Source organism: Canis lupus, chromosome 1, assembly GCF_011100685.1.
Source record: "Canis lupus familiaris isolate Mischka breed German Shepherd chromosome 1, alternate assembly UU_Cfam_GSD_1.0, whole genome shotgun sequence".
NCBI lineage: Eukaryota > Metazoa > Chordata > Mammalia > Carnivora > Canidae > Canis > Canis lupus.
In genome coordinates, this window is record NC_049222.1 from 100712653 (window position 1) to 100728437 (window position 15785).

The following is a 15785-nucleotide window of genomic DNA, read 5'->3' on the forward strand; positions in this document are numbered from 1 at the left end:
CGTGTTCTTGAGCAGCCCCAGCACCTGCTTCTCTGCAGATTTTCAGGGAAGGGTACAGGGTCAGGAGTCTCACAGTCATCCTCATAACTCCTACGTTGCTTGCCCTCCCATTGGACAGGTTTATCTGGATCCAAGGCCCCTATGTGCCACAGGCCTACTTCCTTCATCTAGCGGACATTTATTCATGTCTATCTGTGCCAGGTATTGCCATTACTGAAATAGTCGCTACTTATATGGATCAGAATGCTTTCAAGACTCTCCTCTGAAGTTCTCTTTGTAATAGTTTTCTTTCCTGCAGGATATCATATACTTAGTTGTTTTGGAACAGTCATGTGTGCCCTTCTGTCTTGTCTTTAACTGAATACTTGTATCACCCAAATCCCATTCAGTTGCTTATGTTGGGGGTAGGTTAGAGAGCCCCTGATGCTTTTAGAGTGGAAATGAATTATCTTCGTTCATTCTGCTATAACGAACCAACATGGTTGGGTGGTTAAACATATATTTATTTCTCATACTTCTGGAGGCTAGGAAGTCCAGATCAAGGCACCAACATGGTGTAGTTCTGGTGAGGGCCCTGTTCTGGTTCATAGCTGCTATGTTCTCTCTGTTTCCTTACGTAGTGAAAGGGGCTAGGGAGCTCTCTGGGGTCTCATTTATAGGGGCACTAATCTCATTCATGAGGGCTCTACCATCATGACCTAATCTCTTCCCAGAGGCCCCACCACCTAATGCCATCACATTGAGGGTTAGAATTCAACAAGAATTTGTGGGGCGGGGGGCACAGACTTTCCACCTCTAGCTCCTAAAGTTGATATCCTTCTCACATGCAAAATACATTCATCCCATTCTAACAGCCCCCAAACCTTAATTCGTTCTAGCATCAAATCTAAATTCTAAAGTCTTATCTAAATCAGATGTGGGTGAAACTTGAGGTATGATTTACCCTGCAATACATTCTTTTCCAGCTGTGAACACATATAACCAAATAAGTTACGTGTTTCTAAAATGCAGTGGTGGAAAATGTCTACATTTTCATGTCAAAAGGAGAAATTGGAGGGAAGAAGGAGTGACAGGTACCAAGTAAATCCAAACATGCAGGCAAATTTCATTAAATCTTAAGCCTCAAGAATAATCCTCTATGGTTCAGTGGTATGCCATCCAGGCCAACGAGCAGCAGCCCCACCTCCAAGGCTCTCCTAGGCAGCAGTCCTGCCTCTGATGAGGTCCTAGATTGGGTTCTTATGGCTACAGCTTTTCCCAAGCTGGAATCATGAGCTAGTGACTCTACCAGTGTTGAGTCCAGGCCCTACTGCTCTGAATATTGCCCCTCTCACTCTGCTGAGCACACTGTGGCTCTCAGCAGGGTCCCCATATCTGAGGACCCCATAGGGACCTCCTGACCTGCCCGAACCAGAGACAGTGAGAGAGCTCTATGGGGTCACTTCTACAAAGACACTAATCTCTTTCATGATGACTTCGCTTTCATGATCTAATTACCCACTAAGGGCTCCCAGCTCCTAATACCATCACATCAAGGGCTAAGATTTCAACATGAGAATTTTGTAGGGACACAAACATTGAGTCCATGGCATGAATACAGTCACAGCACGATGTGCTCAATGGGAACCTGGCCCTGGGAGAGACACAATGTCAGAGCTGTATTCAAATCCTATCAGAAACCTATTCTGTTTGGTATTGGTGGTGCTAAAGACAATGGTGGCCAAATCTCATTAGTGCCTTTCCCATTCTTGACACTGACAACTTGTCATCTCTGCTGCTTGTCACTTCTACTTTTCCAGCTCGGGGTTATTCCCTGTGTTGGTGAACTCCACATCTCATGCTCTCCTTACATCAGCCTCCACGTGCTGTGTCATGATATATGTGCATATTCTGAGGCAACCATTGAATACCAGCTGCTCTGTTGCAGTCATGTGTTCTTGGGCCTGAACACACTCTTCTACATAACACACCCATGGCAGCAGAAGATAAGATCTACTGAATGTTGTTTGTAGAGGAAAAAGTAGAGGCCATGGTTCTTCTTCCTATATTGCACCCTATGGAGTATCTTTTACCTTGTGGGGCCTCCCACTCCTGTGATGTTTAGAGGCCCAGTTCTGCTAAGTAACCCATCTGCAATCTGTACCCAACTCTTTGGTCCTCAAAACAATCCCACTGATTCATTCCTGGGTTTGTCAGGTAATTTTCCAGAGGTTTCCCTTTCTCACCAGTCAGTGTGTACTTCACTAGTGTTTCTTTTCTTCAGGTTGCTGGTGTGGAGTGGAGGATAAGGCTGCATCTTCTCAGCAGTGCATTTCTGCAAGAGTATTGTCACCAGGCAGGACTTCCCAAGCAGGTATGTCTCCCCAGATGTACCTCTGTGAGATATGTGGACCCATCTTGAGAGACATTTTGCCCTTGGTTGAGCACCAGGAAACACATCCGGAGCAGAAACTGCACATGGGGCATGTGGATGATTTCCTGTCACTACAAACCTTCATCAGCACCATAAGCAGCAGATCAGAGATAAATAGTTCAGGAGCAACATGAGTAGAGCCTCGCTTTTGGAGAACTGCAAATTCCATGTGTTAGCGAAGCCCTTTACTTGTGAAGAAATTAGGAAGGATTTCCTGGTCAGCCTGGGCTTTCTCCAGCAAAAGGTCACTCATACTAGAGAGAAGTCAAACAGTGGAACTGAGTGTGTGGTGGCCTTCCACAGTGTAAAATATCATTATAACAGGGAAGACATCCTGAAAACTTTTAGCCCCCCAAACACCTTTATTCAGCACCAGCAAGTCCTCATGAGGGAAAAATGTTACAGGTGTGGTGAGTGTGGGAAATCCTTTAGCAAAAGCTGTAGTCTCCATAACTATTTGAGAGTTCATACTAGAGGGACGCCTGGGTGGCTCAGCAGTTGAGTGTCTGCCTTTGGCCCAGGGCATGATTCTGGGATTTGGGATCGAGTCCCACATCAGGCTCTGTGGAGGAAGCCTGTTTCTCCCTCTGCCTGTGTCTCTGCCTCTCTCCCTGTGTCTCTCATGAATAAATAAATAAAATCTTTACAAAAAAAAGAGAGAGTTCATACTAGAGAAAAGCCTTATAAGTTTGGGGAATGTGGGAAATCCTTTAGGCAAATTCTGGCCTCATTCAACACCAGAGAGTTCACACTGGACTAAGTCCTCATGAATGTGATAAATGTGGAAAATTATTTAGCAAGAAGTACAACCTCATTATGCATCAGAAAGCTCACACTGGTGAAAAGCCATATGATTGCAGTGAATGTGGGAAATTTTATAGCTACAAATCTTACCTCATTACTCACCAGAGAATTCATACTGGAATAAGACCTTATGAGTGCAGTGAATGTGGGAAATCATTTAGCCACAGCTCTAGTCTCATTTAAACACCAGAGAATTCACACTGGAGAAAGGCCTTATGAGTGTGAGAAGTGTGGAAAAATCCTTTAGCCAGAGCTCTCACCTAATTAAACACTGGGGAGTTCATGCTGAAGAAAGATCTTATGAGTGCAGAGAATGTGGAAAATTCTTTATCTCTAGGTACTGTTTCTTTCAACATCAAAGAGTTCACACTTGTGTAAGACCTCACAAATGTGATGAGTGTGGAAAATTATTTACCAACCTGTCCAACCTCATTAAACACCAGAGAGTTCACATTGGAGATAGACCATTTGAGTGTAATGAATGTGGGAAGTCTTTTAGCTGCAAATCCTACCTCATTACACACTGGAGAATTCACACTGGAGCAAGGCCTTATGATTGTGGAGAATGTGGGAAATCATTAACCATAGCTCCATGCTCCTTCAACACCGGAGAGTTCACACTAGGGAAAGGCCTTATGAGTGTAGTGAATGTGGGAAATCCTTTAGCCATAGATCTAGCCTTATCAGACACAAGAGAAGTCACACTGTAGAAAGGCCTTATGAATGTAGTGAGTGTCAGAAATCCTTTATCAGCAGCTCTAGCCTCATTAAACACCGAATAGTTCATACTGGAGAAAGGCCTTATGAATGCCGTGAATGTGGGAAATCCTTTAGCCAGAGCTCCAACCTCATTAATCATCAGTGAGTTCACACTAGAGAATTTATGGGTGCAGTGAATGTGGGAAATCATTTACCTTCAACTCTAATCTCCTAAAACATCAAAATGTCCACAAAGAATAAAATCCTTTCCATAATACAGCTAAGTCTGTAAAAGACTGCATTGTGCCCCCTCAAAATTCATATGTTCAAGTCCTACTCCCCAATGTAAATATTTTTAGGTGTGGCTTTTACTAAGATAAAAGAGGTAATAAAGATGGGGGCCTAATTCAGTGTGACTGTCGTCCTTATAAGAAGAAAAGGTATTAGAAGGTGTACTCTTGCACACTTTCTCTTTGTCTGTCTCCCCAAGAACAGAAGACAGACTATTTAATAAGACAGTTGTCTGTAAGCAAGGAAGGGTGACCTCACTACAGACCAATTCTGATGGTCTTGGAGTTCTAACCTCTAGAAGTGTAAGAAAGTAAATTTCTGTTGTTTAAGCCAAGTAGTCTGGTATTTTGTTATGGCAGCCTGAGAGGGGACAAAGATACAAAGTACCACATTATATTGTGTGTTCACTGCACTGATAGGTAACCATGAATAACCCCCAGAACATATAAAACAAGATAAAATAATTAAGAAGTCACAAATTTTAGAATTACTTTGCTTTTTTTAAAATTTTTTTATTTTTATTTATTTATGATAGTCACACAGAGAGAGAGAGAGAGAGGCAGAGACATAGGCAGAGGGAGAAGCAGGCTCCATGCACCGGGAGCCCGACGTGGGATTCGATCCCGGGTCTCCAGGATCGTGCCCTGGGCCAAAGGCAGGCACTAAACCACTGCACCACCCAGGGATCCCTTACTTTGCTTTTTTAACAGCTTTATTGAAGTATAATCAATTCCTGTTATTCATGATAGTTATGTTTTAGAAAGTCACTGTGAACACTGAATTAGTGAATACAGAACCACTGTTCCTGGGAAAATCAGGGATTAGGTTCCCAAGAGCCTCTAGTCACACTTTCATCAGTCAATACATAACATTGAAAAAAAATAAAAAAATACATAACATTGTTTTACATGTGTTTCTGTTTAAACGCAACTCACTTGCTGTATATTGTTGATTGAATATTATTGAACTCATGGCCAATAGCACTGTAACTTGTGCCTGGCCCATCCTTAAGCCTGACATGTAGTTTCTTTCAGGCATTTTCCTTGTGCTTAAGAACACTAAACAGGACTTAAGCACTAGGCGTAGGGGCCATGTGCAACACAAGATCATGAACAAAAACCACAAGCATGGCAATAATTAGATCAGGAGAAGAACACTTGTTTTCAGTATGAAATGAGAAGGCAGAGTGTGGCCTTGTAGACCTCATGCACATTGGGTGACTCAGTTTTTGTGGCCCTGTGTGTGTCTATGAGTGAATGCAAAAATGTGGGCTGATTTTATGGTTTCAATTTTTAGAAGATAGGCAAATTTATAAATACAAAATCCATGAAAAATGAGCATTGACTACATAGGTATCTTGTCATAAATTATGTATATTTAAAGCATTCAGTTTATGTTTGTGCTTTGATACATTCTTAAACTCATTATAAAACTTCCTTCTTGGCCTTCTTAATCTGTTCTTAAACTTTTACCATTTCATAGTCATTCTTTTTTTTAAAGATTTTATTTATTCATTCATGAGAGACAGAGAGGCAGAGACATAGGCAGAGGGAGAAGCAGACTCCTAATGGGGAGCCTGATGCAGGACTTGATCCTGGGACCCTGGGATCACAACCTGAGTCAAAGGCAGATGCTCAACCACTGAGCCACCCAGGTGCCCAATTTCATAGTCATTCTTATTTCCTCTGTTGCTATGCACATTGCTATGTTGTGTTGCTTCTAATCTTGACATCTCGTCTCTTATTGCACAATCTGCGGAACACATTTTCAAGTTCAGACAGCTCTTTGATAACCTCAACAACTTGCTCAAACAAAAATATTTGAACCATAATAAAACATTCTCAATGCCCAGTTTTTCTCTTGTCTAAAAATGTATTTGTTCTTTATGGGAAATTCATTGCCATCAGGTTCCAAAGTGTATTTATTACTTTAGTAGTTCTGTCTCATAATTCTCTTTCAACCTACAGCTAATGCTTTCATCTTTTTTATTCTTATTTATTCCTTGGAGTTCCTAAATCATTTGTTCATGAGCATTTCTCACATTCTGGATTTGTCTCTTTTTGCATATCTGATGCAATTTAGTTACCCTTCCCCTATATTTTCTGTATACTAGGTATTAATGAGATAGATCATAGACCTGTGATCCCAGGTAAGTATGTTGGTGAAACACCTGGAAACTCACAGTGTCTGTTTTTGCTAGAATATCTCATCTCAGTCTGGAAACCCAAACATTTCAGATACCATATGCCCCAGGTATATGACAAATGTGGGCTGCTTACACTGTAGCACAGCCTAGAGAAACATACATCCCAGCATTTCTCTGTGATAGGTATGTGGAACTGACAAACCTGTGGATGTCCCTTAGAGTCTGAGGACAGGTATGGCATTCTGACACTCCTCAACACAGCTTGGATCCACTTACACATATATCACCCTGTCCACAGAAAACAAGTGTGACAGATATGAGACACAACCTGCATTTGCAAAACACCAGGGTCCCATGGTGAAAAAGGAGGTACTGACACTACAGCAGATATGGCCATAAGAACACACATGTACTACATACAAACGTGAGATAAGCATGTGATAAAGATTTGCCCAAATTAATATCTGAGATACACATACAGTCATATAGTCACACAGTATCCATCCATGGATTGCACGTGACAAGGCAGAAACAGTGTGGCTTGGAGATAACAACCTTCCCTATCATCCCTGCAGGTTTGATGATATGCTGATGGAAGTGAGAACAAATGCTGGTGAAATCATTATCATGAACCAAATGATGAACCTATCTACCCTTCCAAATGTAACCTCCTTCCCCTGGATAATCCCTCTCACTGTCTTGCATGACTTTCCTTTCCTAGACAACCATTTGTTTATTTCAGTATAGTTTGCCTTTTCTACAATTTTATAACAGTTGAATTTTTATTTTTTGTGATGCAGTTTCTTTCCTGCCACATAATTATCTTGAGATATTCTGTATGCATATGATGTATAAATAGTTTAGGTTTTTTTTTTTGCTTGTTTTTATGTGTTTTTCTTCTACCAAGTAATATTCCTAAATTTTATTTATTTGTTTATTTTGTAGAGAGAGAGTGCAAGTCAGGGCAGGGGAGGAATAGGGGAGAGGGAGAGATCTTTTTTTTAAAAGACTTCATCTAGAGAGTGAGCATGCAGAGCATGCACGAGGTGAGGGTTTGGAGGGGTGAAATGGGGTGGGGGAGTGGGGCTGAGGGAGAGGGACAAGCAGACTCCTTACTGAGTGTGGAGCTCAATGTAGAGCTCAATCTCATGACCCTGAGATCATGACCTGAGTGGAAATCAAGAGTCAGAGGATCAATCCACTGAGCTACCCAGGCTCCCCTCCCCTGAGTGATATATTTTTTTAAATATTTTATTTATTTATTCATGACAGACAGAGAGAGAAAGAGGCAGAGACACAGGCAGAGGGAGAAGCAGGCTCCATGCAGGGAGCCTGATGTGGGACTCGATCCCCGGTCTCCAGGATCACATCTTGGGCTGAAGGTGGCCCTAAACCACTGGGCCACCGGGGCTGCCCCCCTGAGTGATATTTTATTGTATGTATAGAACACAATCTGTTTTTACATTCATCTGTTAATTAACATGTAGTTATTTCTGTATTTTTGGCTGATAATGTTGCCACAGACATTTATATTAAGTCTTTTTATGGCAATTTGTTTCATCTCCTTAAGACCTGAGAGTATAATGACTCAGTGAGTGTATCTATTGTTAAGGAACTACCAAACTGTGTTTTTAAGGTGGCTAAACAATTTTACAGTCCTACAGTCCCAGTGGTGCTTGAGAATTTCAGTTTCTAGATTCTCACCAATAATTGGTTTAATCAGTCCTTTTAATTTTCATCATTTTTGTTTCTTGAATCCCTTTGGTGGGGGGAAAGGAAGCACCGTGCCTTGTAGCCTTCTTTGGCTTTAAGATAAACTTTTCCTCAATTAGAAATAGAACTAATATAACCAGAGGCTTGGAAGATGGCCATGGCCTGCACTGAGAGTAGGAAGTTCTCTCCTCCTACAGTAGGAAAGGACTCTTCAGATGGCCTCGGTTGTGTGCAAGTAGTCCTGCCATTCAGGACACATGATCGAACAGACTCCTTGGAATTGAAGATCGTGCTGGTGAGAAAATGTCCAGTGTTTGGTTCCTAGCAACCCATAGCCAGAGAATCACAATGAATGCCCCTGGCTCTCTGGAGGATGCCCATACCATCTGCAGTCCAGATTTCTACATCATTTGAAACAACTCCTGTTGTGTCACTATGCCCAGAAAAACAGAATGGTCGAGGGCAGCCCGGGTGGCTCAGCGGTTTAGCGCTGCCTTCAGCCCAGGGCGTGATCCTGGAGACCTGGGATCGAGTCCCATGTTGGGTTCCCTGCATGGAGCCTGCTTCTCCCTCTGCCTGTGTCTCTGCCTCTCTCTCTCTCTCTCTGTGTGTCTCTCATGAATAAATAAATAAAATCTTAAAAAAAAAAAAAACAGAATGGTTAAATGTGAGGCATCAAATTTCCCTACATCCAGAACAGCCTTGCTGTATTTGATTATAAGATAGAATTATAATATAAGATACATTATACTGTATACATCCTGGTTATAACCAAGATTTAGCTGGATCAGAATTGGAGAACACAAGTGGGCTGCATAAGCAGGTAGTTGAGACCCCACCACAGTAGTGATAATTCTGTCCAATGACTATTCTTGATGTTTTACACAGCCAGCTGGCGGGGGAGGGTGCAGGGAAAACCTGAGCTTTGTTTCTGCATTCATCATTGTCATAGACTGAATTATGTTCCCCACTCCAAATTCATCTGTTGAAGCCCTATTCTTCAGTGTGATGGTATTTGAAAATGGAACCTTTGGGAAATAGAGTTAAATGAGGTTGAGAGTGTAAAGTCCTCATGATGGGATTAATGTCATTATAAGAGATCCTAGCGAACTTACTCTCTCCTGTCTTTTCTTCTCTCTCTCCCTCCCCCTCTCTCCTTATTTTAACTAGTCCATACATGTACATTGTTCAGCATATTTTCTTTCACCTGCTGTATAATTGAGGCTGAGAACACACTTATTAATTGGTAGATTTCTACAGAAATATTTTGTCTCAGATGTACTGTGAAATTTCCTTATGCTCTTTTTCTATGTATCTTAACTGCTGAATTCATTCTCTTCAAACCCTGTTTAAATGAATCTGATTTATGATCGTGTGATGCAAAATGACCAGTGCTATTAGGATGTTATTCCATACACCTGATTCTCACTTCCATGGTTAAATCTTTGATTAATTAAGAGTCATTCTTCTTCCCCCAAATTTAATGTGTTTTACTTTTTAAAAATTGATTTAATGTAAACAAGAACTGTTTCAAAAAACAAAGAGCGTTCTCATTTCAATTAATCTCATTATGAATAGTAATCATGACTTTTAAAAAATAATATTTATTTATTTATTGATGATAAGCAGAGAGAGAGAGAGAGAGAGAGGCAGATGGGAAGCAGGCTCCATCCAGGGAGCCCAGTGCAGGACTCGATCCTGGGATTCCGGATCACGCCCTGGGCGGAAGGCAGGCGCTGAACCACTGAGCCACCCAGGAATCCCCATAATCATGACTTTTCTAAATGGATTTAGGATTACCTGGTTTTATTTATTTATTGTTTTAAAGATTTTACTTTATTTATTAATGAGAGGCACAGAGAAAGAGAGAGAGAGGCAGAGACACAGGCAGTGGGAGAAGCAGGCCCCATGCAGGGAGCCTGACATGGGACTAGATCCCCGGCCCCCAGGATCACGCTCCAGGCAGAAGGCAGCGCTAAACTGCTAGGCCACCAGGGCTGCCCGGATTACTTGGGTTTAATGATTTGATCTTATATTCACTTTTTTTTCACATGATGAAAACTTTGGTTCTTAATAGCACTGATATTTGAAAATAACAATGCCATTAGTTTACTAGAAATATAATGGAAAACAGTTTGAATATTTTCAGGTATTTTTTTCTTTAAGTTATAATCAACTAGTGATGTAGAGTCAATAGTTTGTATTTTTAAATATAATCTCTCTTCATAGGAAATGTTTTTAAAAATATTGACTCTTTCATAGGAAATCTTTTTTAAAATACTGCTTTTGTTTTAATGTTTTGAATTAAATACTGTTTTATGATTAGGTAAAATGTTTACATTTGTGAAATGTCAAAGCAATTACAATATTAATTCAGATAATTGTAGCTTCACCATGATCAGTGTCTGCCCCTATACGAAAATATGTCAATAACTTATTTCCTAAAAAAATAAATAATAATAACTTATTTCCTACTTTGTTTATAAAAATATATATATATGTTTAAATTCCTCTGCATTTTTAGATACTTTTTTTTGCAGTTTAGATTCACACAAAATTGAGCAGAATATGCTGAGATTTTCCCCTATACCCCTTCATCTACACATGAAGTCTCCCCCATTGTCAATATTCACCATGAGAATTCCACATTGTTTCTTTTTTAAGGTTTATTTATCTATTTATTTATTTTTTGATAGACATAGAGAGAGAGAGAGAGGCAGAGACACAGGAAGAGGGAGAAGCAGGCTCCATGCCGGGAGCCGGATGCGGGACTCGATCCTGGGACTCCAGGATCGCGCCCTGGGCCAAAGGCAGGCGCTAAACCGCTGAGCCACCCAGGGATCCCCGAGAATTCCACATTGTTACAATTAATGAACTGACATTGACATATCATTATCACCCAAACCTCAGCTTCTGTTTATTTTTTTAAGTAAGTCTGGCTGCTCTAAATGTTCTTCTTAGCTTTCCCTACATGCTGGTATTGCATTACATTCTCAAGAATGAAAAAAGTTAAAAAAAAAAAAAAAAGAATGAAAAAAGTTGACATTTTGGAGATGAAACCTTCAGAATGACCATTTTAGTCCTGTGCTCATTTAATTCTGTCTGTTCTCAGACATTTTTGCCAGAACTTCTCTGAGGTCTTACCTTTTATCACTATCCATGTTGTTTCATCCAAGCAGTTTCTGCCACTACTTTTGAATCATCCATAGATATATTAGGTCTTTGTAATTTGCATTTTATGACTTTTTTCTGAGTTAATATCAATTCCCATGGATATCAGTCACTGCAGTCACAAGAGAAATGATAATAATTTCCTAGCAAAGAAATGAAATCATGGATTTAAGATATTCCCAATATCTCAGTGTTTGGAGCAACCTTTACATATGTCTTCCATTTTTGAAAACTGCAGCCATTGCTCTGTACCAAACAGCATGGCATTTTTGACACATACCAGATTCCTAAAGGAATTAAACACATATCAGAATATAAAGTGAGATGGGGTGCCTGGCTGGTTTAGTCAGTAGAGTCTGTGAGTCTTTATCTTGAGGTCATGTGTTTGAGTCTTGTATTGGGGAAGTAGAATTTATTTAATAATGATAATAAGATAGAGATATTCAACATATACAAGTGTTGCTCATATGTATTGATTCACAAGTGAATCATATGTGATTAACTCTAAAGGCAGGAGAGATGTTTCCTGTGGGAACTGCAGAAATCCAGTTTTTTTTAAAAAGATTTATTTATTCATGAGAGACACACAGAGAGAGGGGCATAGGTAGAGAGAGGGAGAAGCAGGCTCCTTGCAAGGAGCCCAATGCGGGACTTTATTCCAGGCCCCGGGATCACGCTCTGAGCCAAAGGCAGAGGCTCAACCGCTGAGCCACACAGGCATCCCAGAAGTCCAGTTTTGTACTTCTGCTTCCGGGTGGCCCAGCATCCCTCCTCTATCCTTGTCCCGATACTAGTAAATTATTGCCTTTACTTGGCAATTCATGAGTTGGGCAACAACCAATCTAGCAGATAGTAAAGAGCTCTGAGAGCTGTAAAAAATTAACAATTTGTATACGCAAAAGGGAACAGGAACAGACAGATCATACCAGGCATTTGGTGATTGATATAGGAAACAATGGCAGAAGAAAAATTAGATTTACTCACCACATACAGCCCAGGAACAAGTTCCTTGAAACAGGCAGATGACCTTCTTTGGGGAGTTCAGCTGCCTTGATAATGACTCTTTGCTAAGAGCAGAAGGCAATCTTAACCTGACTCTCTAGGATCCTGAGAGTCTACTTTAAAAATATAGAAATTCCTTTGGAAACTTCCTTTTTCCTTACCCTCCAAGATTGTATGTTAGCAGCCATACTCCAAACATATGGCCCAGTGACATACATCTGAAGGGTCTCATGATTTGTTTTTACCAAACAATAATAAATGACCTTTCCTACCAATAGCCAGCCCCTCAGGGTCCTAGAAACTTTGTTTCCAAGATATCTTGGAGGTTTGTGCTATCCATAACACCCTCCCAACCTGAAAGTATATAATCGGCTACCCCTCATAACCCTAGTTCAGCTCCTTCTGCCCTTGGGTCCTGTCCCTGTACTTTAATAAAACCACTTTTTTGCACTGAAGATGTTCAAGAATTCTTTCTTGACCAATAGCTGTGCATCCCAACATCTCTGCACTGATAAGGCAAGGTTACATTCCTTAAATGGAGCAAAGAAAAGCCTTGGTGCGGGGCCAAGTAACTTGTGCAGGACAGTCAAGTGCTAATCAGTTGACCTAAGCCTTCCCTGTCTGGAAAGTTAAACAAACTTAGTTATATTTTGGTTTGCAGACATGGGGCTTTGCATAAGTGACATCGCTTTGCTGCAGTTAGATTATTATAACATTAGATTCAGTTTCCAGTGAACACATTTTGTTTCTGAATGACGCTATGGAATAATATATGCATTTGGATTTGTGACCTTTTAGAGCATCTAGAAATATTTTAGCCATTACGAACTTGCTGAGCTTCTGGGAATCAGAAATCATGTCTCCGAGCAGCCAGGGTGGCTCAGCGGTTTAGCGCCTCCTTCAGCCCAGGGCGTGATCCTGGAGACCCGGGATCAGGTCCCACATCCGGCTCCCTGCTTGGAGTCGGCTTCTCCCTCTGCCTTTGTCTCTGCCTCTTTCTCTTTTTCTCTTACGAATAAATAAAATCTTAAAAAAAAAAACAAAAAAACAAAAAACTCATGTCTCCAAACACTTGGTTGGTTAGTTGTAGACAGTACTCCCTAGAAATATGATAGAGCCCCTTTAGTAAGGTACGAAGCCACTCCTCTGCTATTGGACCAGTAGTCAGCCTCTCCAAACTCCTGATAACTTCCTCCCCTGGATCAGAATTCAGTTAAGAAACGACTCACTCCAGGGCCCATGGATCCCGGCAACTAGATTACCCAGAATGCTCAGCGTGAAGCGGCAAGTGCGGGTGACCAATACAGTCTTAGAAAATAAGTGGTTCCGTGGGAGGCACAGCTCGTAGGGGCGGAACTTCCTGTGTTCTCCACTTGGGAGTCGTTTTGACTGCTCTGGGAGTGGGCGTTCATAGTGAGGCCCTACAGAGCGCGGGCTGGGCACTGAGGTGACTAACCGAGAAGACGCGAGGGGACGCGCTGTCCACGCCGCACACACCTGGGTCCGGGTGTCCGCTCTGTCCACAGAGTCCCATGGCGGCGGCGGCGCCCAGGGCCCCGACGCAGGTAAACACTCGTCCCCCGGGCCCTCCCCGCCCTTCCCCCACCCAAACCCTCAAGGCCCGAGCGCGGGGCGTCTGCTCGTGTCCCTGCGGCCCCGGCCCGGTGTCCGGGACGGGGAGGCGCCAGCGCGCTGGCTTGCGGGAGCGGGTTGCAGGGGAGGGGCGGGCTGGGGCAAGGCTGCGGGGGTTCCTGAGGCGGGACGACTTTGACGTTGGGGAACCTCTAACGTGAGGCGGGGTCGCGTCGGACTGGTGGCCCACGGTGCGATAACTTCAGGTGAAGACTAGTAAATGCCAGGGGGAGTTTTGGCCAAAGAAGGAGCAGGATCTCCCTGAGGGTTTCAAAACTCCCCCAGGAATTCAACGAAAGCAGATTGGGAGGGTGATGAGTTCACTGAGGTCACTGCTGGTAAGAGGCCTAGAAGTGAGACAGCTAGCCTTAGGTCACCTGGCTTCGGGTCTAGGAAAGGGAACACAGAGGCATGGACCCATTTCTCAGAGACCTGCCTCTTCGCACAGGTTCCCATGACTACAGAAACTCTTTTGGAACCCACACAGATCAGTGGACGGCGTCCCAGGACCTTGAGGGTCCTAGCCCCCTATTCCCATGTTGTCTGGATTGTGATGTTGTTGGACTCTCAGTGCTATTTCTCCAGACCTTGTGTCTGGGACACTAGAGAAGCCGTAGGCCCAGACTCCTAAGTCCACTGCAGGGTGTATATAGGGGTATTCCCATTACTGGGAATGATGTGAACAGATGTGGAAAGTTAACCTAGGAGCCACTACCAGGATGTGCATATGCTTAGAGGTAAAAGTGATCAGAATGAGTAAGTGATATTGAGATCTTAACAGACTTCATTTGGATGCAGAGTGAACAGTCTGGACTTGAGAGAGTAGAAGGAAGATCGGAATGAAGGCTACTAATGATAGCCCAGGTGAGAATTAATGGACAGACTTGTAACTTAGAAGTTGTGGTTGGAATCTGGATGCCTGTTGTAAAGGGTAAGTCAATTTTGTAATGTGGAGGATGAGTGAATTAAACTAATAAGTGATGACCTTAGGGTGTTTGATTTTAGCAACTATAGGGATGAAAGTTGCATCATTTGAGATGAGATACTTGGTAGCTTTGTTTTGACCATGTTAAGAGTCTAAGGTATCTCAGAGACCAGGAAATGGAGCCCTAAAATGGGCACCTGGACACACAGTTGAGAAATCTGGGAAGGAATTCAGATTGGATATATTTAAAATGTAGTAGATATTGTGAAGAACAAGTTGAGTAAGCTCTGGTCACATTTAAAAGAGGCAAATTAAAAAAATAAATAAATAAAAGAGGCAAAATTCAGGTTATGGTGGCAAGGCAGGGGAGACTAGAGGTCCAAGAACTGGGTCTTTTGCTTGCATACCAGGGTGATGGTGTCGGGTTTCATATCTACAGGGGAGGGGAGATAAGTGACCAGGAAGGTAGAGTGTATCAGACAAGATAGTCTGACAGATGGTCAAAGCTTCCAAGGGAAAAGTGGACAAGAGATGGATCCAGAGGCAAACAGTAATTGAGGCAAATTATACTCAGACTGGGTATCCCTGGGTGGCTCAGCGGTTTAGTGCCTGCCTTTGCCTCTCTCTGTCTGTCATGAATAAATAAATAAATAAATCTAAAAAAAATTATACTCAGACTGGAACAGGTTCTTATTTACCATCCTTATGGATTCACCAAGAGTTATTTTTTATTTTATTTTATTTCATTTCATTTCATTTTATTTATGATAGACATAGAGAGAGAGGCAGAGACACAGGCAGAGGAAGAAGCAGGCTCCATGCTGGGAGCCTGACCCAGGACTCGATCCCGGGACTCCAGGATCATGCCCTGGGCCAAAGAGTTTGTTTTGACTCTGGTGGAGCCTGGGGTGTTTTCATTCAGCCTGGTATGTGATGAGGAGCAAATGTGGTCATCTGTGAGAACCATTAGTCCTGGGGGGGCTGTCATT

At 42.2% G+C, this 15785-nt stretch overlaps 2 protein-coding genes across 2 annotated transcripts in view; both read left to right on the plus strand.

Moving 5' to 3' along the window:
- The window catches only part of LOC102152916 (zinc finger protein 671), a 62182-nt gene that overhangs the window by 7809 nt on the left and 38588 nt on the right, over window positions 1-15785 (plus strand). The window contains exon 4 of the mRNA XM_038525518.1: window positions 2264-2353. Coding sequence (XP_038381446.1) covers window positions 2264-2353 — 90 coding nt within the window. The remainder of the gene's footprint in view (window positions 1-2263; window positions 2354-15785) is intronic.
- Window positions 2544-4775, plus strand: LOC111098655 (zinc finger protein 256-like). Its single transcript, XM_038525685.1, is given in 5 exon segments — window positions 2544-2717; window positions 3128-3394; window positions 3396-3452; window positions 3454-3793; window positions 3796-4775. Coding segments are annotated over 5 exon segments (1125 nt in total). The 3' UTR covers window positions 4083-4775.